The sequence below is a fragment of the Notamacropus eugenii genome, chromosome X, assembly GCF_028372415.1.
Source record: "Notamacropus eugenii isolate mMacEug1 chromosome X, mMacEug1.pri_v2, whole genome shotgun sequence".
NCBI classification, from domain to species: Eukaryota; Metazoa; Chordata; class Mammalia; order Diprotodontia; family Macropodidae; genus Notamacropus; species Notamacropus eugenii.
This window is the reverse complement of record NC_092879.1, coordinates 68,561,204-68,581,552: the sequence shown is the minus strand read 5'-3', so window position 1 is coordinate 68,581,552 and position 20,349 is coordinate 68,561,204. Positions and strand designations below refer to the sequence as shown.

Sequence of the window (20,349 nt, the reverse complement as noted above, 5' to 3'; positions counted from 1 at the left end):
TTTAATATCTAGGAAAATAGACCCAAGGCCATCAATCACAGGGTAGGGGAGAAGCTAGGCACTAGTCATTGGGGGGATTAGAGAAGACTTCACCAGAAGGTGGTTCATTCTGATTTTCAGAGGTGAATAGACAACTGATGGGTGATACTTGGTGGTAAATAACACCACATGGCTATTTTAATTTAAGAATGTGGGTCTGAAGCTATTAAATGAGAGTGAATTGGGTAAGCTTTCTGGGAGATCTTGCAGATGCAAGGAGTTTTCATGGGGAGCCTCATGGCACGGAGTCAGGGAACCGAGGGCCCAAACCTAGCTTTGCTGCTTGCTACCTGGGTGACCTCAGGTGAGTCACTTAATTACTCATATGCAGAATGAGGAGACTGGATGAGATAATCGCTAAGGTCCCCTCTAGCTCTAAATCTTCTGACATGAGGAAAGTGGAAAGTTAGGCAGAGCTTAAGGGATGGCAAGGAAGAAGGGTTATTGTTCAGTCCAGGTATACTGAATTCCAAGATAGTATCTAAATTCATTTGGTGGATGGGAATTCTGGATTTATCTTTAAAAATTACTTCAAATAAGCAGCCACAGCAAGAAGCACAATTTGGACAGTGTTGATTTTTCTTGTCACAGTTTTTATTGCAATGGAATCAAACCTATAGAAGCTTGAATAGAAAAAAGAAAATAAAAAGGATGGAGATAAAACTGACTAAACCAAAGGAAGTAAGTAGCAAGGGTGTTAAAAGGAAGTTAGATTACAGGAAGGGCTTAAAAGAAAAACTACCCAGTTTTAATTCATGTGCAGTACTGGAAAAGACACTGTTGTCAAAGAAAAAAGAGATGATTGTGAAAGTGATCACAGGGAAAATAAAGATACTTCTGTAACCTTAAGAGTTGTGTAATACCTTACAGATCTCAAAGCACTTGGCTCTGTTATTTCATATGATCTTCATATAACGCTGTGAAGTAAGCACGGCAGTGTTTATCACATCTGGTTTAAAGAAAAGGAAACTGAGGTTCTGATTAACTATTAAACAGGAAGCAGAACCCACAGCATCTGAATTCTAGTTCTTTGCACTTTCCCAGATAGCACATGATACATTCTCCACCCAAAAAACAAGAAACAGTTGAAAGTCCATAAGCAATGAAGTGCGGGGAGAAAATGAGATCAGGCTGAACTCTATCATCTGAGATGGAAGTGAGAAAGAGAAAAAGAAGTGAGCAGAACTAGAAAGAGATACCTATCTCAGTACATTGCTGGCAGTACTGGAAGAATCAAAGCCTTCATCTGCCCAGACACAAAGCCAGGGGGGCAAAGAGGTTCAGGACATATACATCACTGGGAAATTCTGAAAAGTTAAGAACTAGACCAGAAATCTGAGCTGTAATGGGGGTAAGCTCATTGCCACTCTAAGCATGGGAAATAAATCTTAAACATGTGAGTGGTCAAAAAAGGGCACTAATTAGTGGCATTGTCAGAACAAGAATTCTAGAGGATCTATAGTCTTTCTTTTTTAAACAAGTCCTTCCTTTCAATTCTCTTTCAAGTACAACAGAAAGACTTTTGTCACTTTTATCCTGGTGTGCTATCTCTTATAAACATATTAGGACAATGTGTGCCTTTTCTTTGGGGTTATAAATGACATTTTGCCTCTGAAAGTGGCTATTCTAATAGCTAGGATTCTGAAGCCTCACTGACAGGTGTTTCCCCAGCTCTCTAAGTTTCATGGCAATGTTGCCAAGTCCCTAATTCTGGACTCCTCTTAAGGAGAGGATGCCAATTAAGACAAACTGGAAGGAGCTTTGGGGATGCATCTAAAATACCTTTAAGACTTGAACCTATAGAATTCATTTGAGCCCAGAACCTTAGAGAAAGCATAAAAGAGCAAGGTAACTTTCTGAAGGCACTTTTTTTTCAGCTCTACCTTTCATTAAGAAAATTAATTAAATGCCTAATAAAGATCTGCTGCTGTTTAAATACCTTCACCCAATGGAAAGTAGAAAATGGATGAGTTCCCATGTGACATGTCCAGATACAGATTTTGGCCCTAGAGATGTAGAGGGGAGCAGCGGATATCCCATCTGTAATCCGTATACCCTGATCAAAGCTCCACACCCCATCTACAGGCAGCAAGAGCTGTCTTGCCAACAACAGAACTCTGCATGGCAGTGAAAGCGATAAGAGCACCTAGCACACAGCCCCTAACCCAGGGGAGTTGAAGTGTTTACTTGAACTCCTAGAGAGTACTTATGTGATAATGTATGGGATGACAAGCAGTATGATAGAGTAGCTAGAGGGCTGATCATGGAGGGAGGAAGATCTGGCTTTGGGGCTTGTCTCTGACATCTGTGACCGTGCAACCCTAGGGGAGTCACTTCAGCTTTCAGTACTCAAACAACTCTGGAAGGCTCTAAGATACAGGAGAGCTGCTGATTGTCATCAATAGAAGGAGCCCCCAACTGGGGAAAACAGGATGTAGTATAGATATACAAACACATTTTTAAATACACATACACACATACTTTTATACTAGTTCATGAATATTCTCCCCTATATTGTTCAAAATATCAAAGTTTGTGAACTATAGTTCACTTTATGTTACTGTACTATTTTATTATGTGTATTTAATATATTCAGACAGCTAGCATTGGACTTAAAGTCAAGAAGACCTGGCTTCAGATCTTGCCTCTGGCACATACTAGCTGAGTGTGTGCCTCTGTGTATCTATGATTTCTTAAGTCCATTACATACTGTAATCTGCATTGGTAGAGGGACAGGCAGTCTCCCAGGATGACAAAAATCACAGAATCTTCACACATCCCCACATACAGTTACTATATTTTGAAACTCACTAAAATTCTTCTCCAAGCTGTGAGTTAATTCAATCATTCTGGAGTACAATTTAGAACTCTGCCCAAAGGGCTACAAAAACGTGCATACCCTTTGACCCAGCAACATCACTTCTAGGACTGTATCCCCAAGACATCATAAAAATGGGAAAAGGCCCCACATGGACAAAAATACTTATAGCAGCCCTCTTTGTGGTGACCAAGAACTGGAAATCCCCATCAATTGGGGAATGGCTGAACAAGCTGTGGTATATGGAAGTAATGGAATACTATTGTGCTATGAGAAATAATGAACAGGAAGACTTCAGAGAGATCTGGAAGGACTTATATGAACTGATGCTGAGTGAAAGGAGCAGAATCAGGAGAACATTGTACACAGTAACAACCACCGTGTGTGAGGAATTTTTCTGGTAGACTTAGCCCTTCATAGCAATGCAAAGACGTACATTTCCAATGGACTCTTGAGGCAAAAATCCAACATTCCCAATGGACTCGAGGAAAAATGCCTTCCACACCCAGAGAAAGAACTAAAGAATTAGAAGGTAGAATGAAGCAGAATATTTGCTCTTGTGTTACATTTTGCTTTGTTTTTTTCTCATGGTTTCTCCCATTCATTTCAATTCTACTATGCAACATGACTAATGTGAAAATGTGTTTAATAAGAATGTATATGTAAAACCCATATAAGATTGTGTGCCATCTTGGGGAGGGAGGGGGGAAAAGAGGGAGAAAATCTAAGACTTATGGAAGTGATTGTAGAAAACTGAAAACAAATAAATTAATAATTTAAAAAATTCTTCTCCAATGCCTCCATTTGTTATGGAGGGGGACCTGGGTTCTTGAAGGCTTTTCCATTTTTATATTCATATCCTCAGGCCCTAACATAGTACCTGGCACAGAGCAGGTGTTTGCTACGCGACTGCTGACTGAATATAGGCCTGGAGCAATCTAGGTCTGAAGAGTCTAAGTGTGAAGATCGTTCATAGTCGGATAAATTTTTCAGTGCCATTGTAATCCACTACAACTAAGAGGCCAAGAAGGGCTCTTACCTGTGTCAGTCAAAGGGGTGTGTCCCCACAATGATCAAAATTCCAGATATATGAAGTACTAAAGGAATATGTTGGGAATAAATGTAATGCTTACCAAAATCTAAGAGTATATCAGAAAAAACACACTGTACTGTGTTCTACTCTCCAGCCTACCAGGATCTACCTGTGTGACTTTGTACAAGATAGGCAATCTCAAATTGCAATTTTCTCATATGTGGAATAGGTCCAATGAAGTAAAAGGAGCTGTGATGTATGGAAGAACTTGGTAATAAATTGTCAAGTGGTCTTTAAAAATGTGACATATTATACAATCATGATGCCCACCACTCAGTAATATTTTAAGCCCTACTACAACGTGCAGAGCATCATTCAGGAAATAGGACTTCCCCACTATAAAGAATAAGGAATAGCCTTAGCCTAAGATGCCAGAATAGGATGCTTCCTGCTCCCTGATGCTGACTGGCCCAACTCCAATACTGTTTAGAGCTAAGTATTTTCCTTTCAATATTATTTCCTAGGGGTCAGGGAGGACATCACTTTTCCACATAGGATTAGAGCCCATATAAACTGTATTGGCAAGTAAAGAGCTCAGGAACAAATGGACTTAAGGCCCTGATCAGAGAAAGCTTCCTGAAGGAGAGGTGGAAGACTGGTCTCTGACCATAAGAAATGAGGAATGAAGTAAGACATGAGCTTTTGTTAGGAGATGAAAAAATGGAGCTTGATTAGAAGCACTGATGGGAAAGAAGAACAGAGGAGGTGTGGAAAGGGAGCCAAGCATAAGCATCCTCCTAAAGGGACTTGAAGCTCGATGGGAGTTTTTGAGCATGACATACACTTTAACCAAACAGAAATCTTTATCGTCATTATCATCATCGCCATCCCCACCATCATCATCATCGCCATTACTATTACTATTGCTGTTGTCATCTTGAGACTGAGTCTTCTAATTCCACCCAGGCCAGAGAGGTAGCAGTCACTCCCAGGCCCAATCCCACTATGGATTTGGCATGAAAGCTTTGCTCTCCTCTGTGTACGATGTAGGCCAGTTTGCCCCTCCTGTAGTGGCCTGGTGGGCCTCCCCTCTGCTGGAGGTTCACCATACTGGTACAGTACTTAATAGCATATTCAAAAAGCTTAGAGCAACTGCAGCTTAGAGCACCCAATATCAAGACTTGGCCTCCTATTAGTAGGCATTACAGGTGTGCCTCATCATAAATGGGTAGACAGCTTCATTATTTATAAAAACAAATCACAGGAATAAAAGTTTAGACTCACCCTCAAAATTTCTTCCACACAGCTGGGATCACTAGAAAGGTTGATCTGAAACAAACAAGAAATAAAACCCAATTTAGTTACTCCCACAAAAATTGCCTAGATCTTACTTATGCTATAGGAAAATGTTTGAAGGAAGTAGCTAGTCGTCAGTGCTTTTCTATTAAGTACAAAATAATAATTCTCCTCAGATGATCCATTGTGTTCATTTAATATAAAAATTGAGACCATGGCAGAGCAGATTGGGAGGCAGAAGACCTGACTTCAAATAGCAGATCTCCCTCATCCCAGTCTCAACTTGCTACCTAGGTGACCCTGAGCAAGTCTCTCCAGCTCTCCAGGGGCTCATTTTGCTCATCTGTAAAATGAGGGAGTCAGACTTGATTATCTCCCTCATTCCCTTCTAGCTTGGACAGTCTATTATTCTGTGGTGTCAGGCCAGTCTTGTATTAGAACATTTTATGAACAAACCCAGCTCTCAATCATCCAAGTTTTAAAATCAATTTCCTAATATTAATATAAAGAACTCTGAGTCTAAATTCATCATTAGAAAGAAAATTGGAATTATATTGGGTCAGATCCTCGGTCCATCCAACTCAATCTTCATGTCTGTGACATCAGTCGGTAAATATCTACTGAGTGCCTACTCGGTTTAAAGTCTTATGGTGGATTCAAAAATGAATAAGGTATACACTATGCCTCACCCTCAAGGAGCTTGTAAGTAATCTGGGGAAAATGAGGCAAATATACACAAAAGAAATAAATACAAAATTGATATGTAATTTGAAGTAGAGGCAGTATGGAGTCCTGGGTAGAGTATTGAACTTAAAATCAAGAAGACTTCAGTTCAAATTTCCCCCCTCTGACAACTACCACTTCCATGACCTTAGGCTAGTGACACCCTCTCTACGTCTCAGTTTCCTCAACTGAAAATTAGGTATCTGGACTCAGTGGTCTCTAAGGTCCAATGCAACTCTAACTCAAAGATCCTATGATCTCTTCAACTTGAGTACTAGAAGGCACTAGGGAATGGTTTATGGGAGAAGATATTCCATTAGGGTACACTCACTATTAAGCGGTATCATCCAGACATCCTTATAAGAGATGGAAGCAACATGTGCCAGGCAATTCAAACCACTACCACAACCTAAACTACCAGTTTCCCACAGATCCTGATGAAGAAACCCTTCAAAACACCAGATCTGCTCCCAGCCAAGATTCCCTCAGACATCATTAAGAGCAGAAATTTCTGTGGAGAGGAGATCCATATTCCCCATCACCACGAGAAATGACCCCTGACCAATTGCCACTGGTAGGCTCTGGAAAAGGCAGGCCCCCTCTCTCCAGGATAAACAGTCCTGCTTCCAGCTCAAGCCTTACAGCCATCATCTTAAGAAGTGACCTCTGTGAAGAAGGCACCAGCCTTCTCCACCAACTGGCACAAATGGCTGCAGGGCATCTGGAGGGAGAGAAAAGAGGCAGAAAATGTCAGGTCTAAGATCACAGAGTAACTAAAGGTTTGAACCATGACTCTGCCATTTACTCCGTGATCTTATGACCCCATGGCCCACAGCACACTGATACTGTTCATGGGGCTTTCTTGGCAAAGATACTGGAGAGGTTTTCCATTTCCTTCTCCAGCAGTTTAAGGCAAACAGAGGTTAAGTGACTTAACCAAGGTCCCACGATTATTAAGTGTCTGAGGTCACATTTGAAGTCAGGCATTCCTAACTCCAGCCCCAGAGCTCTATCCAATGCACCACTTAGCTGCCTCAACCTCAGTTTGCCCATTCATAAAATAAGGAAGTTGTACAAGATGACTTCTAAAATCCTTTCCAAATCTCAATCTACGATCCTAATGACAAGGTCAAGAAGATGGTCACAGAACATATATTAGGACTTTAACTGGGCTGTTTCTTTGTATCAAAAAGTATCTGAAAAACTTTATGTTAGTCTGTGGAGAGAATCAAGGGGGCTTTGGTTATTTGGGCTCCTATGCAGAGATGGATTGCCCACAAACCAGACATGCACACATTCAGATGTGTGAGGGAGGTCCCATGCTACATGCTATTGGGGAGCACACATAACTAAGGCATAGTCATTGTCTTCAAGGAGCTTACAGTCTAAGTTGGGGAGGCAAGATTTAACACCTGCAACAGTACTAGAAGACATTTAAACTCTAAATTAAGTACAGGAATTGATTTCATCCCACAGATATTTACAGAGCCTGTACATACTTCCCACTTGGTTCTGATGATAGCTGCACACAGGTCAGAGGTCCCTGCCCTAAAGAACCTTACACTGTGGTTAGCAAGGTGAGACACCCAAAGATGACACAGATAAATTACATTATAAAAAACAATACTGCTAAGGGCCATGGAATAAGTATCTAAGGACATGCCATGCTCAAATGCCAACCGTTAGACTCAATCTTCTCCACAATGATTAGGACTCCACTCAACTCTCAAGGCACAGCAGCCACTTGGATTCATTCCCGGACTACAGAAAGGATTCTTCGAAAAGGGAGTATGGCTAAAATGGGTACATTCATTTTTTATATAGTTTCTCCTTAATTCCCTTTCATTTGCATATCTATCCCACCCATCCACTAGAAAACACTTTCATCCAGGGCCTTATTTTAATTTTGAAAAGAGGGCATGGGAGTCTAGAGCTAGTGGTGAAGCTGGAGTGCAATCGGGTTTCCAATCTAGATTGCGTGAGTCCTGAACTTCCACCATTTTCCCTCTGATTTCGGGTAGGAGAAACTAGATTCAACTTCTGGCTCTTGGACAAATTACTGCATCTTCCTGGGCCTTGTTTTCTTTACCTATATAATAAGAAGGTTGGATTAAATGCTTCTGAGGTGCGGTCTAGCTCCAAACTGCACTTAGTACAGATTCTGGCACATAGTAGGTGTTTAATGCTTATTGACTGAGTGACTAATGATTATCCAGAAAATTTCCAAGCTGCCTAATGATTCCATAATGTCAAGATCCTTGTTCATTTGACTTTAACTGAAAAAATTGAAGAAATGTGAGTTTCATTTTTCCTCTCAGCTTCAGATTAGCCTTCACAGCAAGAAGTAAACATGCCCAAGCAATGACCAGCTGATGGGAAAAGCATGAGGCTCCAAGAATGGGAAACTGGAAGGAATGATTGTCATTCTTCCCATTCTTCCCTTATGTACCTCAAAGTGTTCCCACCAACACCACTGGGCGGGAGCCAGACCACCCAAGGATAAGAGGTCTGATGATAAGTGTACAGCTTGTCAAATAGTCAGGATTCCCTGGTGATGGCAAGTGCTTTTCCATCATCAAATATTCAATTAATAATAAAGGACCTGGATAGGATGCTTTAATCATTTGGGAATTAATCAGTTTGGACTACACTTCTTGGTGATTATGGTAATATAGGATTATCAAGAAGATGATGATTTTGGCAGTGAGACATAAGCAGCACATGATGTTAAACAGACAACATTTAGATTAATATAAAACATTAAAAGAATAATTATTATAACATGGTTATTACAGAGGAGATCAATGTGAGTCCTTAAGTACATTGCTATTAATGAATTCTTAAAGGATCAAGGCTATTTTTCAGAATTTGTCATGCAGTCACCTTACTTGGAGTCATTTGCAAAGCACAAAGAAAACACAAGCTATCTTATTTTAGAAAACCAAGACTTCTCAAAGTGAGTCCACAAATGGCAAGTTTACTGAACGATAGGATCAAATTTTAGAGCTGAAAAAGATCTCAGAAATCATCTGGCCCAGTCTCCTCATTTTATAAATAGGGAAATACAAATAGGGAAATGAGTGATCCAAGGCCCCAGATACCAAATGACTGGGACAGGATTTAAACCAGAGTTCTCAGACTCCAGATTCAACACTATTTCCTCTTCCACTATTTGAGACCTAAGAGCAAATAGGTCCTTGGGTTCAACCTAAGTGACAATGACTAGCATCCTCTCAGATCCAACCATAGCTCCACCATTTCCCTAACATAAGCAATACTCCAGCCAGTTTTAACTAGTTGCTATGAATCTTTGCTAGCACAAATTTTCATATTTATCCAATAAGTGAGTTGAGATCCCTCAAACCTATAAGTTAAGGCATAACTAAGATATTGGAAAACCAAGTGATATTAGAACACTCTTAAATGCAGCTTCAGTCAATATTTCAGGTCTTGCGAATGAAAATGTGCAAAAGTAGAATCACATGTCACTAAGTCTTAGTTTATATAAACTTTAGGATCTCCTATTTCAGGAACTGGATTGCTAAAGCTGCAAACTCAGTTCACACCAAGACCTTTAAGTCTTGCTCCAACATTCTTTTCTATACACATGAACTTAAGATTGAAGAGTAATTAATGTTATATAAGACACAGATATAAAGCCTTATGTAATATAATTTTCAAACAAAACAAATATCACAATAACTTCATGATATTTTTGTCCAATTTTAAATTTATCAACAAAAGTCCTCAGTATCAGAAGACGTGATGTTTACTATTAAATTCAGTATTTTTGCCAATTTTTTTTGAAAAAGGACAAATAGCCAATAGACTCCATTTAAAACTAGACAAGAGTCATCTTATATTCTCATACATGAACATTCATAACTTTAAGGATGTTGAATCACGAAACTGGACATATATAATATGGTAGGAGCCAAAGGGGGTGGGGAGCGACATTTATATAATGCCTACCATGTTCCAGGGACTGTACTAAGTACTTTACAAACATTTCATTTGATCTTCCTGACAACCCACAAAGGTATGTGTTGTTATTATTTCCATGTTACAGTTGAGGAAACTGAGACAAACAGTGGTTAAGTGACTTGCCCAAGGTCGCACAGGAAGATTTGAACTCAGTTGTTCCTAACTCCAAGCTCAGTGCTCCATCTACTTCATCACCTAGTTGCCAGAATCTATCATGTAGATAATCAATATTGATTTGGAAACAACCACATGGAAAAGTGCCCAAATCACTCACAGTGAAAGAGAAATATGAACCAAAACTATTGAAATTTTATTTTACACCTAAAAAGTTGTCAAAGATGACCAAAGAAGGGAATAGTCAGTGTTGGAGGGAAAAGAAAGATACTCTTAAGACCTTGCTGGCAGAGTTGCAAATTGGGCTGAGCATTCTTTTCAGTAAATGGGAATCATTCTAAGAAAGTAACATAAATGACTATTACTTTTGAATTAGAGATCCTACTGCTAGGCACAGATGGAACACAAAATATAGGTGGCAAAGATGGGGGGAAAAATACCCGAAACCTCAAAAATCACCTTTTGGAGTAGTAAAGAACTAGAAAAAACATGGATGCCCAATGATTGGGGAATCAGAAAGGTAACAAGTATTTATTAAGTGACTACTATGTGTCAGCTAGGTGGCTCAGTGAAGAGAGCACTGGGCCTGGAGTCAGGAAGACCTGAGTTCAAATCTGGCCTCAGACATTTACTAGCTGTGTGACCCTGGGCAAGTCACTTAACCCTTGTTTGCCTTGATCCACTGAAAAAGGAAATGGCAAACCAGTATCTTTACCAAGAAAATCCCATGGCTTTTATTAATTGATGTGGTACAGTACACAGGGTCACAAAGAGTTGGACACAAGTGAACAACATGTGCCACATATTGTGCTAAGTGCTTTACAAATATCTTATTTGATCATCACCACAATCTAGGTACTATTATTATAGATGATGCTATTATTATACCCATTTTACAACTGAGGAAACTGAGGTAGGCAGTGGTTAAGTGACTTGTCCAGGGTCATACATACAGGGTCATGTCTAGGGTCTGATTTGGACTTCGGTCTTCTTGACTTCAGGACTAGTGCTCTATCCAGCTGAGCCATAAATGTTCAGTCAGTCAAGAAGCATTTAATGAGCATTTATTATATGTCAAATTGTGGTATGTTTATGTGATAGAATAGTGCTGCACCATAAGAAATGAAATATTAAATATACAGAAAAGAATGGGAAGACTTCTGTGAAAACAATATGTAAAACTGAATACAATTTAAATGGAAAAAACCAAAAAATTCAAAGTGAATGTTTGAAGGTCCGTACCTTGCTCCATAAAAGAGACAAAAAAGGTACCTCTTTCCCTTCTTTGAAGAAGTAGGGGATGGTGAGCATAAAGTGTTGCATATACAGTCAGACCTAGTTGATACGTTGGTTAGTTTTGATGAACTGTTCCCTCACTCTCTTTTTTTCTTTGTTACAAGGAATAATCTCCCTGGATAAGGAGGAGAAGGGATATATTTTGGATATGAAGGTAATGGAAAAATAAGAGATATCACTATAAGTGTGTATGGGGGGGAGGGACAGAGAAATTCAACTGGAGCCATGCTCTAAATATGAAAGAGAGCCACTAGACCCACACCCGGGACAGTGGAAAAATGTGGGTAGAATCAGGGCTGGAGAAGGGAGCTGGTATAAGAATTATCAAACCAGGAGACTTTGGGTACCAATTCACCATGCAAGAGAAGAGACAACATTCACGTGATGTCAATGTGCTATGCAGGGGTTGGTTCCAGGGGGCTAAGCATGCCTCTCATTTCCTCCCCTTCTTTTCTCTTAATACCGTGTGTAGAACCTGCAGGAGAGATGGCCCAAGGCTTGCCCTTTGTGAATGTGTTCCTAAGGTTTCTGAGGATGGTTCCATATACTACATGTGCCTGTGTAGACTAGAGCCCAGACACACAGTATATCAAATCAAGGAGGAAAAGGGTAGAGGAGTGTGTGTGTGTGTGTGTGTGTGTGTGTGTGTGTGTGTGTGTGTATGTGTGTGTGTGTGTCTGTATTCCATGTCTGACTATTCACAACTAAACTCAATCCCTAGACCCTAGAGAAGGTGTTCTGGAGGTGGGCACTGAGATGTGCTGCCTATCCCATTATAGTACGACTTTCTGCAATGACAAAAGGTTCCATTTAAGATTAAACTCTCTAGTCCACTAAATCTCTATTTCCTGCCATTTCTATTAACTTCAATGCCTGTCTCCCATACAAAGTAGCTATCTCACATAGTAAAGGAGGACAGTGTGAAAATAGTGATGCATAAATTAAAGTCAAATCATTCAGCTTCTGAACGAGGCATATGACCTGTAGAATCAAAAACATAAAATGGCATCTCAGGAAGGAGAACATATTTGCATTTTGTAATTAAATAGAAAATATTTTAGAAGTTTTCCATATGCATGATCTTTTTTGCTAATGCAGCCAGATGATCACAGGATATCATAGCAATTAATGCCAAAAGAACTAACCAATTTTCTGGTGACCTGAGCACCCTATTTTTATTAACTGCCAATTCCTGGCTTCCCACACACGCTCTTTAATTTATCTGCCAGGAAGTTTTACAACGCTAGACACTGTCTCTTTGACCCAGTAATTTTCAACTTCACCTACCCTTACTATCAATTGGTATGTCAGAGTGAATGCCAAATAATGTTATCATCAGCTCATAAAATCATAGTTAAACTGGCTGTAAGAATCGTATCATTGAAATGCATCACATACATGTTATATGTGTCAGGTGTCTCACAGGGATGCTCCCTTACCTGCGCAGTGGCAGGAGACTGAATGGAATGATTCTTGAGGTCCCTGGGAGCTCCAACACATAGGATTCCACCTTATTAACATGTAGAAAACATTGCAAAACAAAATCCAGGCTATTTTTACTAACTTCTTTTGATACCCACCCCACTCTTCTCTTTCCATATTTTACCCCCTTAAGGAAAGAATTCAAGGGTACTGGGTTAGTGAAAAGAAGGGAAAGGAGAAGAGGGAAAGAGAGATGAGGGAATGAGAGAAAAGAGAGAAATGAGAGGATAAGAAGGGATACTGACCAAGGAGCTCGAGCTATCGAGACAAATGCAGAAAAGGGGAGACAAGGCTGGGAAGAGAGGAGAGGTCAGAGCAGAATGACTTGAGAGCTTGGGAAACATGGGATCATCCCCGGGTTCCTTCCTCCTTTTCTCCAGGGCTGGGTGCCTGGGTTTCAGAGTGTTGTCACCTGTTATCTACTGCCCTTTGAAATGGAGATTAACTAATTAGCCACACTTCACAGCTCTTCAATTGCTCTAATCCTGAAGAGGCTCCATTTGGAATTGTCTAACTAGAGCAGCCAGATAAGTAAGGTAATTATCCCCTGGGATGCTGCAGCAGTGATTAGAGCAAGAGCACTCCGAGGGCAAAATCTGGCCCCAGGGCAGCAGGCTACCCAATGGTGAGCTAACTGGATCCAAAGAGGGCATCTTGGAGGGCCAGATTAATCAATGAATGAATCCTCTCCATGGGTCAGTGATCTGAAAGCGCTAAACAGGGTTTTCATTTATTATAAAGAAAAGTTATTTTCAAAAAATTTAAATATTTTGTATTCAGCAAGCATCTAAACCATGATTGCCAGCATAGAACATTTAAAAAACATGGTTATCTTTTAAAATATGTCTTCACTTGTCAAGTTCTTCAAGGCAGTTCTGGTTTTCCCAAGGAATTCCTCATTAAACAGGTGGAGCAGCAGTTCATAGCTTTTATAATCACATCTGAAAACACAGCTACAAGGCTATGGTGGGGTCTCAAAATAATTGCTCTCAACACATTTGCAAAAGAATCATTTTAATATGTAGCTTTGAATACTATTTTCAATCTGCCTTTTAGAAAAGGAAGGACTTTCATCAAAGCTCCATTCCCACCAACCAGACACCAGCATGTTCTTTGTAAAACAGCCACTTAATGATTCAAATAGCAAAAATGACAAACACAGATCTCTTCCACTCTAGCTGAGGCTGAAAGAAGCGTGCGCGCGCGCACACACACACACACACACACACACACACACTCAGATCACATCTGGAATACTAGATTCAGCTCTGGGCACCACATTTTGGGAAGGATACTGATAAGCTGGAGAGAGTATCCAGATGAAGGTAGCTAAGATGGTTCATGTCATACAAAGATGAGTGGAGGGTGCTGAGAATGTAGAGCCTAAAGGAGAGAAAATTTGGGGGGTTGGGGCATTGACATCATTATAGTTTTGTTCAAGTATTTAGGGGATTATCATATGGAAGAGGAATAAAACTTGAACCCAGAGGGCACAGCAAAGAGCCAGCAGAAAGGGGCAAAGGAGCAGATGAAGGTTGAAGACAGGGAATCAAGAGGAGCTATTCAAAGGTTGGCATGGGATGCTTTAAGAGATTGTGGGTTTTCCCTCATTATAGAACTTCAAGGAAAGGCTTGATGACCACCCATTGGGCATCTCTTCCAACTCTGCTGTTGTGATTAATAAGATATAAGTTGTTCAATTGTTACTGAATTTATAAGAGCTTCTGTCACTATGAATTGTGTCAATAAGCAGCTATTAAGAGTATATCTACCACTGAGTGCAATCCTCAAAGTGGGTGCCTCTCATTTGGGAAATACCTGCGCAGACTGTGGCATTCAACCACAATGCAATATTGCTGTACTGTGAGAAAGCCACGACAATGAAGAATTTGGGGAAACCTAAGTGTGTTACAGGGCAATAGTGCTCAAGGTGGCCTCAGAGGAGGGAGACTTCCTAGCTGTAGGACCTTGGGAATGATGCTATGCATTTGGGCTTTCACAGCAGCAAAATGAGAGGGTCAGACCATGTGTTCCCTATGTGCTCTTTCAATTCTAAATCCATACTCCTATAATTTGTATGAACTGATGGAGATTTTAGTAAAATAATGGAAACACAGTGACTCAGATAGAATAACTGAAAAGATCTCTCAATGGAAGATGTATACTGTAATTATAATGACTCTTCTTGGCCCCAGAAAAGAGAAAAGGAAATTCCCTTCTTTCCTTTTGGTAGAGATATGGGTCCCTACAGGTACAGACTGTTCTATACACTGTTATTATGTCAGTGGACTTGGCTTAGTTGTTTTTGCTTTAAACAATGAAGGGCTTATCGGAAAGGGTCTCTCCAGAAAGGTCTGAGATATAAAAACCAAACACATCAGTAAAAATTTGTAAAAGGACAACAACCAAAAAATCAAGAGGGAGGGAGCTTACTCAGAATGCTTGGGAGCCTCGGCTCTAATCTAAAGAACTCAGTGGTACACTCACTGCCCTCTCTAACCCCAACCCGAAGCACTAGCTCAAATGCCATTGGATGACAACGTTATTCACATAAATGGAATTAGAATTGCCTTTTACTCTGATAGTGAGAATTGTAAAGAGCAAACCAGCTGAATGGCAAGAGACTCCTCGCTATCTCCCCAATTAGTTTTTAACTCTAATTAAAATACTTTTATCTATTAATGCCAAGCAGCACTGCTCAATTTATCCTGGGAAGTTGCCATTTTTTTCCTTTCCTGAAATCTTTTCGATCTGCTCATGTGGCTTAACAGCTCCCTGCTATAAAGTGATAGAATCACTCCTTCCATTAGATTTATAAATCTCATTAATTAATTCCCCATCTCCGTCTAGTGTAGAGACCCAATTCTAATGCAAGATCTAATTAAAGAAAAGGTTTTTTTAAAGGGAAGAAGAAAAATAACAGAGATTGAAACACAGAAATAACTATTTAGTTTCAAATTAATGAGGCGATAGGCTAAGCAAGAATGTCCATAAATCCCTAATGAGGATTTTAAACACATTAAAACTTCCGGATGCAAAATGTTTCCCTTTCCTTTTATCCAATAACAAATAAGCCAATAATTTTCTGGCTCTAAATGGCACCATTCACTGGACAAACCCTCCCTTCAAATACTGGAAAACCAATTAATTTGCCTGCTGTGAAATGTGTTTCTTGATAGCTTTTATGAGATTTTTTTTTCCTTCTCAAAGAAATGTAAATAGGAGGTCAGCAGAGGTGCCTGATTTGGCTTAAAAAATATGCCCCACTAGGTAGAGATTTTCTAGTCCGTTTGCATTTCCAATGAAGTGAGATATAACCTCCATTTTCAGGTCATCAATCATCCAACAGCCTCCTGATAAGTCAACAGTTACAGAGTAATAGTTTTATTACTATGAAGATGGTCCCATCTTTGAGATATGATAGTTTGCAAAATTACCACTTTGGTCACATACAAATAATGGCTCACAGGCAACAGGCTTCACCCTCTCAGGCTTTGTTAGCTACCTAGCTACTGCCTTATTTGTGATTCGGGCCTCATCTGGCTCCTGCCTCTCTGTTTCTGTATAGGTTGCTCCCCCTTGCCTAGAATGCTCTTCCTTCCTGCTCTGCGCCCTCTTGGAATTCTTAGCATCCTTGACTGGTCCGTTCAAGCCCTATCGCCTACAGGATGTACTTCCTTATCTCACCTCTTCCCCCATCCCGATTGTTAATGCTCTCTTTGACAAACTGCATTGTATTAACTTTCTATATATTTAGTTATAAGTCTGCTACTGCCTAGTAAAAACTATTCTTCATTTTGGTTTTTTATCCCTTGTGCCTAGCATAGTGTCTGTCACACTGTAGGAGCTTAATAATTGCTTCTAAAACTGAATTGAATTTATTTGCCCATGAAAAATGGCTCCCCAAAATTGGAAGGCTGACCTAAAGCTTTTACTTGAGAATATTTCTGTCCGTGTACTTCAAGAAGGATGGAGATTTACAGAAACAGCCTCCATCAACACATGCATACTTTGAACAATGACATAAGTGCAGGGAATTTGAATATATTGGTTTATTTTGCGTAAGTGTACTGCTTTCTTGTAAAGAATGGTTGCAGCATGTGTGTATGTATGTGTGAGTGTATGGTATCACACCTAAGCAGTTGACAGATCCTTATCTTTCTGCAATATCTCTGACATCTACCCCTTTTTCGTCTACTCACACCTTTCACTTTATTTCCTCTCTTCATACAGTCTCCCTATCACCTCCAAGATCAACTATGAACGCTGTTTCCCATCTAAAGCCATTCATAACCTGGCCCCAACCTTCCTTTCTACTCTAATTGTACATTTTCCAAATTGGCCTTCTTACTTTCCCTTATCCACTTTACTCCCTCCCCCATATCTCCCTGCTCAGCAACCAAGAATAGATTGTGCTTCCTCCTCAGCTCTGCCTCTTAACAGCACCTAATTTCCTCCAAAACTCATTCAGTTCAAGTGCCACCATTATAGATGAAGCCTTTCCTGATTGTGGTGTCCCTCCCTCTACCCCATTATCTTTTTTTGGATCACGTGTTCATGTGTGAGTGTTTGTGTACACCTTCTCCTTCAGTTAGATTGTAATCTCGAGGGTACAGAATATTTATTTCATTTTGGCTTTCTATTTCTAGCACCTAGCACAGTGCCTGGCATGTAGTAAGTTCTTAATAAATACTTGTTGACTGATTGTGAGGTAATAGCAATATGACATAAAGAAAACCAAATGCTTTCAGTATTTCCAAAAGGAGACAGAACATGGTACTTTTCTGGAAAGTTAGTTGGCACCACATACACCCATGCCAGTATCAGTGCTGAAGACATACTTTGATGGCATTAATTCAATGTCAAGTTTGAGGTATATCTGTACCATGTTGCACTGTACACTGAAGGGAAGAGAGGGACAATACATGGTACACAATATTTTACGATACCTGGATGTTAATTAATTGTTAAAACATACGAATGGGAACCTTGTTCAGATCTTGCTACTATAGTAATGTGCAGACTGACCAAATGATTTCTGCACAATCAATCAAAGGTCCAACAAGATAGTAAAATTCTCCTTCTGATCATGAAACATCAGTGATGTAAAAGTCCACTCTTCAAGAGTGTGTTCACACTCTTGAAAAACAGGTGCCAACAGAGATTTTGGAAAACAGGTTCCCTCTCTATTTAGGAGGTATCCCATGAATGAGTTTTCTGCATTAGCAGCAGACTTCTAGAGCCTATTCCATCACAGAATGGTCCCCTAGAACCACAATAAAATCTAGAGGCTCCCTAATATGTCAATGTATTTTTGTCTGCTTCTCATTTTTTTCATTCTTTTCTTCTGTTTGTGGAGTTTTGTAACATGGAAAACAAAACAGTCTAAAAAAGTAATTTCAGAGCTGCAACTTGTGTTCTTTTGACTGATGTCAAATCAGTGGCTATCACCCAGTTAAAAGTAAGAGCAATATGGCTCTTGAATAAAGGATCTACACCAGTGGTATCAAACTCAATTAAAAATGGGGACCTCCCTAAACTATGCATAAGGATACCTTGGGGCTACATGGTTACTTGGAAAACCACATACTAAGATTATCTACCTATTACTGTATTTTTATTTATTTCAGTAACTATTTCCCAATGATTCTCAATTAATTTGATTCTGAATCATTCAGAGCCACTGAGCCCCTGCCTCACTTATACTTCAGAATAAAACAGTCTATAATGGTAACTTTGATAGCATCTTCGACAACTACAGTATCTCTCCAATGAACTGAAAAAGCATCATTTGTATTGAAACCTGGTGATGTCTCAGTTGTTTGCAAAGATGAAAAAAAAAATAATTGCACTACAGTTCTTAAATCTCAGTAGTAAGTCCAGATTTGGGATTCAGGTATGAACTGACATGAGCTCACCAGTGACCTTTTCAGCTGTCAGCCCAAACATATTTTTCTCTCCTGCGAGCAACTCTAAGTCTCAGAAGTGCAGTGATTAGGCATTAATCCATTTCGCTAGACAGTCACTGAAATTATCATTCAAAGTTCAGCTCCCTTTTTAGCATTTTCGGCTGTACTACATTTGGCAGCCCAGGGCAGAAAGTCGAAACCTGCTTTCTAATGGTGACCATTTCCACAAGTTGCTAAATGTTGGCAGCAAGAACACCTTCTTGTCAAATAGCTCAGTAGATTCTAGCTCTTGCTAATTGACTTTCTATGGCTTGCTGCTCACTTCAGGAAAGCCCTTCTTCCCAATGAATGCTGACCCGCTGTTGGACCCCACAAGAAATAGGCAAGAAGAGACGTTGATTTATTAGGAGAGAGAGACACTTCAGGGAAATTCTGTTAAGTGGCCTTGGCAGACACTACCTTCTCTAATAGAGGGCTAGGATTCCTAACATGTTCCCAACTAACATAAATAAACCTAGTAATATATGCACTCCCCAATTAAGGATTACTTAAGGATTTACTGAATCTGTTTTACAACCTTTCTCCATAAAAGGTAGTGATCAGAAAGAGAAGGGGGCTTTTCAATAAAAATAACATTCCAATTAGAAAGAGGCAAATGGCTGTGCTAAGTGGGCATTTTTGGTGGGTACCTTAAAGACTTTTTGCTGAGGGTAAAGCATAAATGAGGAGTGATTACAACATTAATCTCTAAATGATGGAGCCAGCCACTTAAATATAAAATATGTTTCACTAAGCTTTAAACATTTTATAATCCAGGCTTGAAAAGAAAATGACAGCTTATTCCAAACCCTACAAAGTTCTGAAAAAATGTTTACTACCTATCAGGCAATGATATGGTTCTTTCTCAGCATTCTCAGGATTGCCTTTTTATGTGCCCTATAAATTAAGACAGTTTTCCTATGTAAGTTCCTCTAAATCCTTAATGACAGTTTATTAGCCTCTTAACTAATAAGAATGACATTACAAGGGTACATGCCAACAAAAAAGAAATTTCAGACCAGGAGAAGCTAATATAATCTAACAAACTCTTTTGGAAATGCCTACTATGAAAAGCAGTATAGTATAGGAGATAGAGAGTTGGCCTCCAAGTCATTAAGACCTGAATTCAAGATCTACCTGGAACACATCTTGGCTGGGTAGCCACAGGCTGGGCACTGAACATCTCAGGGAGAACCCTAGGCTAGTTTCCAAGATTGGATGCTGCAGAGAAGGGCCCCCTGTACTGGTACAGGGAATGAGCTTTAACAGTAAAAGCACAGTTCTAATATCTATCTCTTCCATGTGTAAGGGACTCTGTCAGACCCTGAGGATGTAAAAAACAGAATGATGAAAGTTGCCACCCTCAAAAAGCATACAGTCTACTAGGGTGGGGGGAGAGGAAAGGGATAAGACGGGATGGCATCCAACATGTACACAGATAAACACACACACCAACATTTAGGGAGGGAAAGAGCATGCACTACTAGAGGAGTTAGGAAAACCTTCACATAGGAGGTAGCCCATGAGGTGGAAGGGAGCTATGGACTTCTGAGCCTCAGAGCTTAGAAGTTAGCACATACCAGATGGAAAGGACAACTTGTGGAAGGGGAGGAAAG

General features: G+C 39.9%; 1 protein-coding gene across 7 annotated transcripts in view; it reads right to left on the bottom strand.

Annotated features, from left to right (window-relative positions):
• AFF2 (ALF transcription elongation factor 2) overlaps nt 1-20,349 on the bottom strand; it is a 529,569-nt gene that overhangs the window by 161,577 nt on the left and 347,643 nt on the right. For all 7 annotated transcript variants that reach the window (XM_072626094.1, XM_072626091.1, XM_072626093.1 and 4 more), the window contains exon 4: nt 5,175-5,219. In XM_072626094.1, coding sequence (XP_072482195.1) covers nt 5,175-5,219 — 45 coding nt within the window. The remainder of the gene's footprint in view (nt 1-5,174; nt 5,220-20,349) is intronic.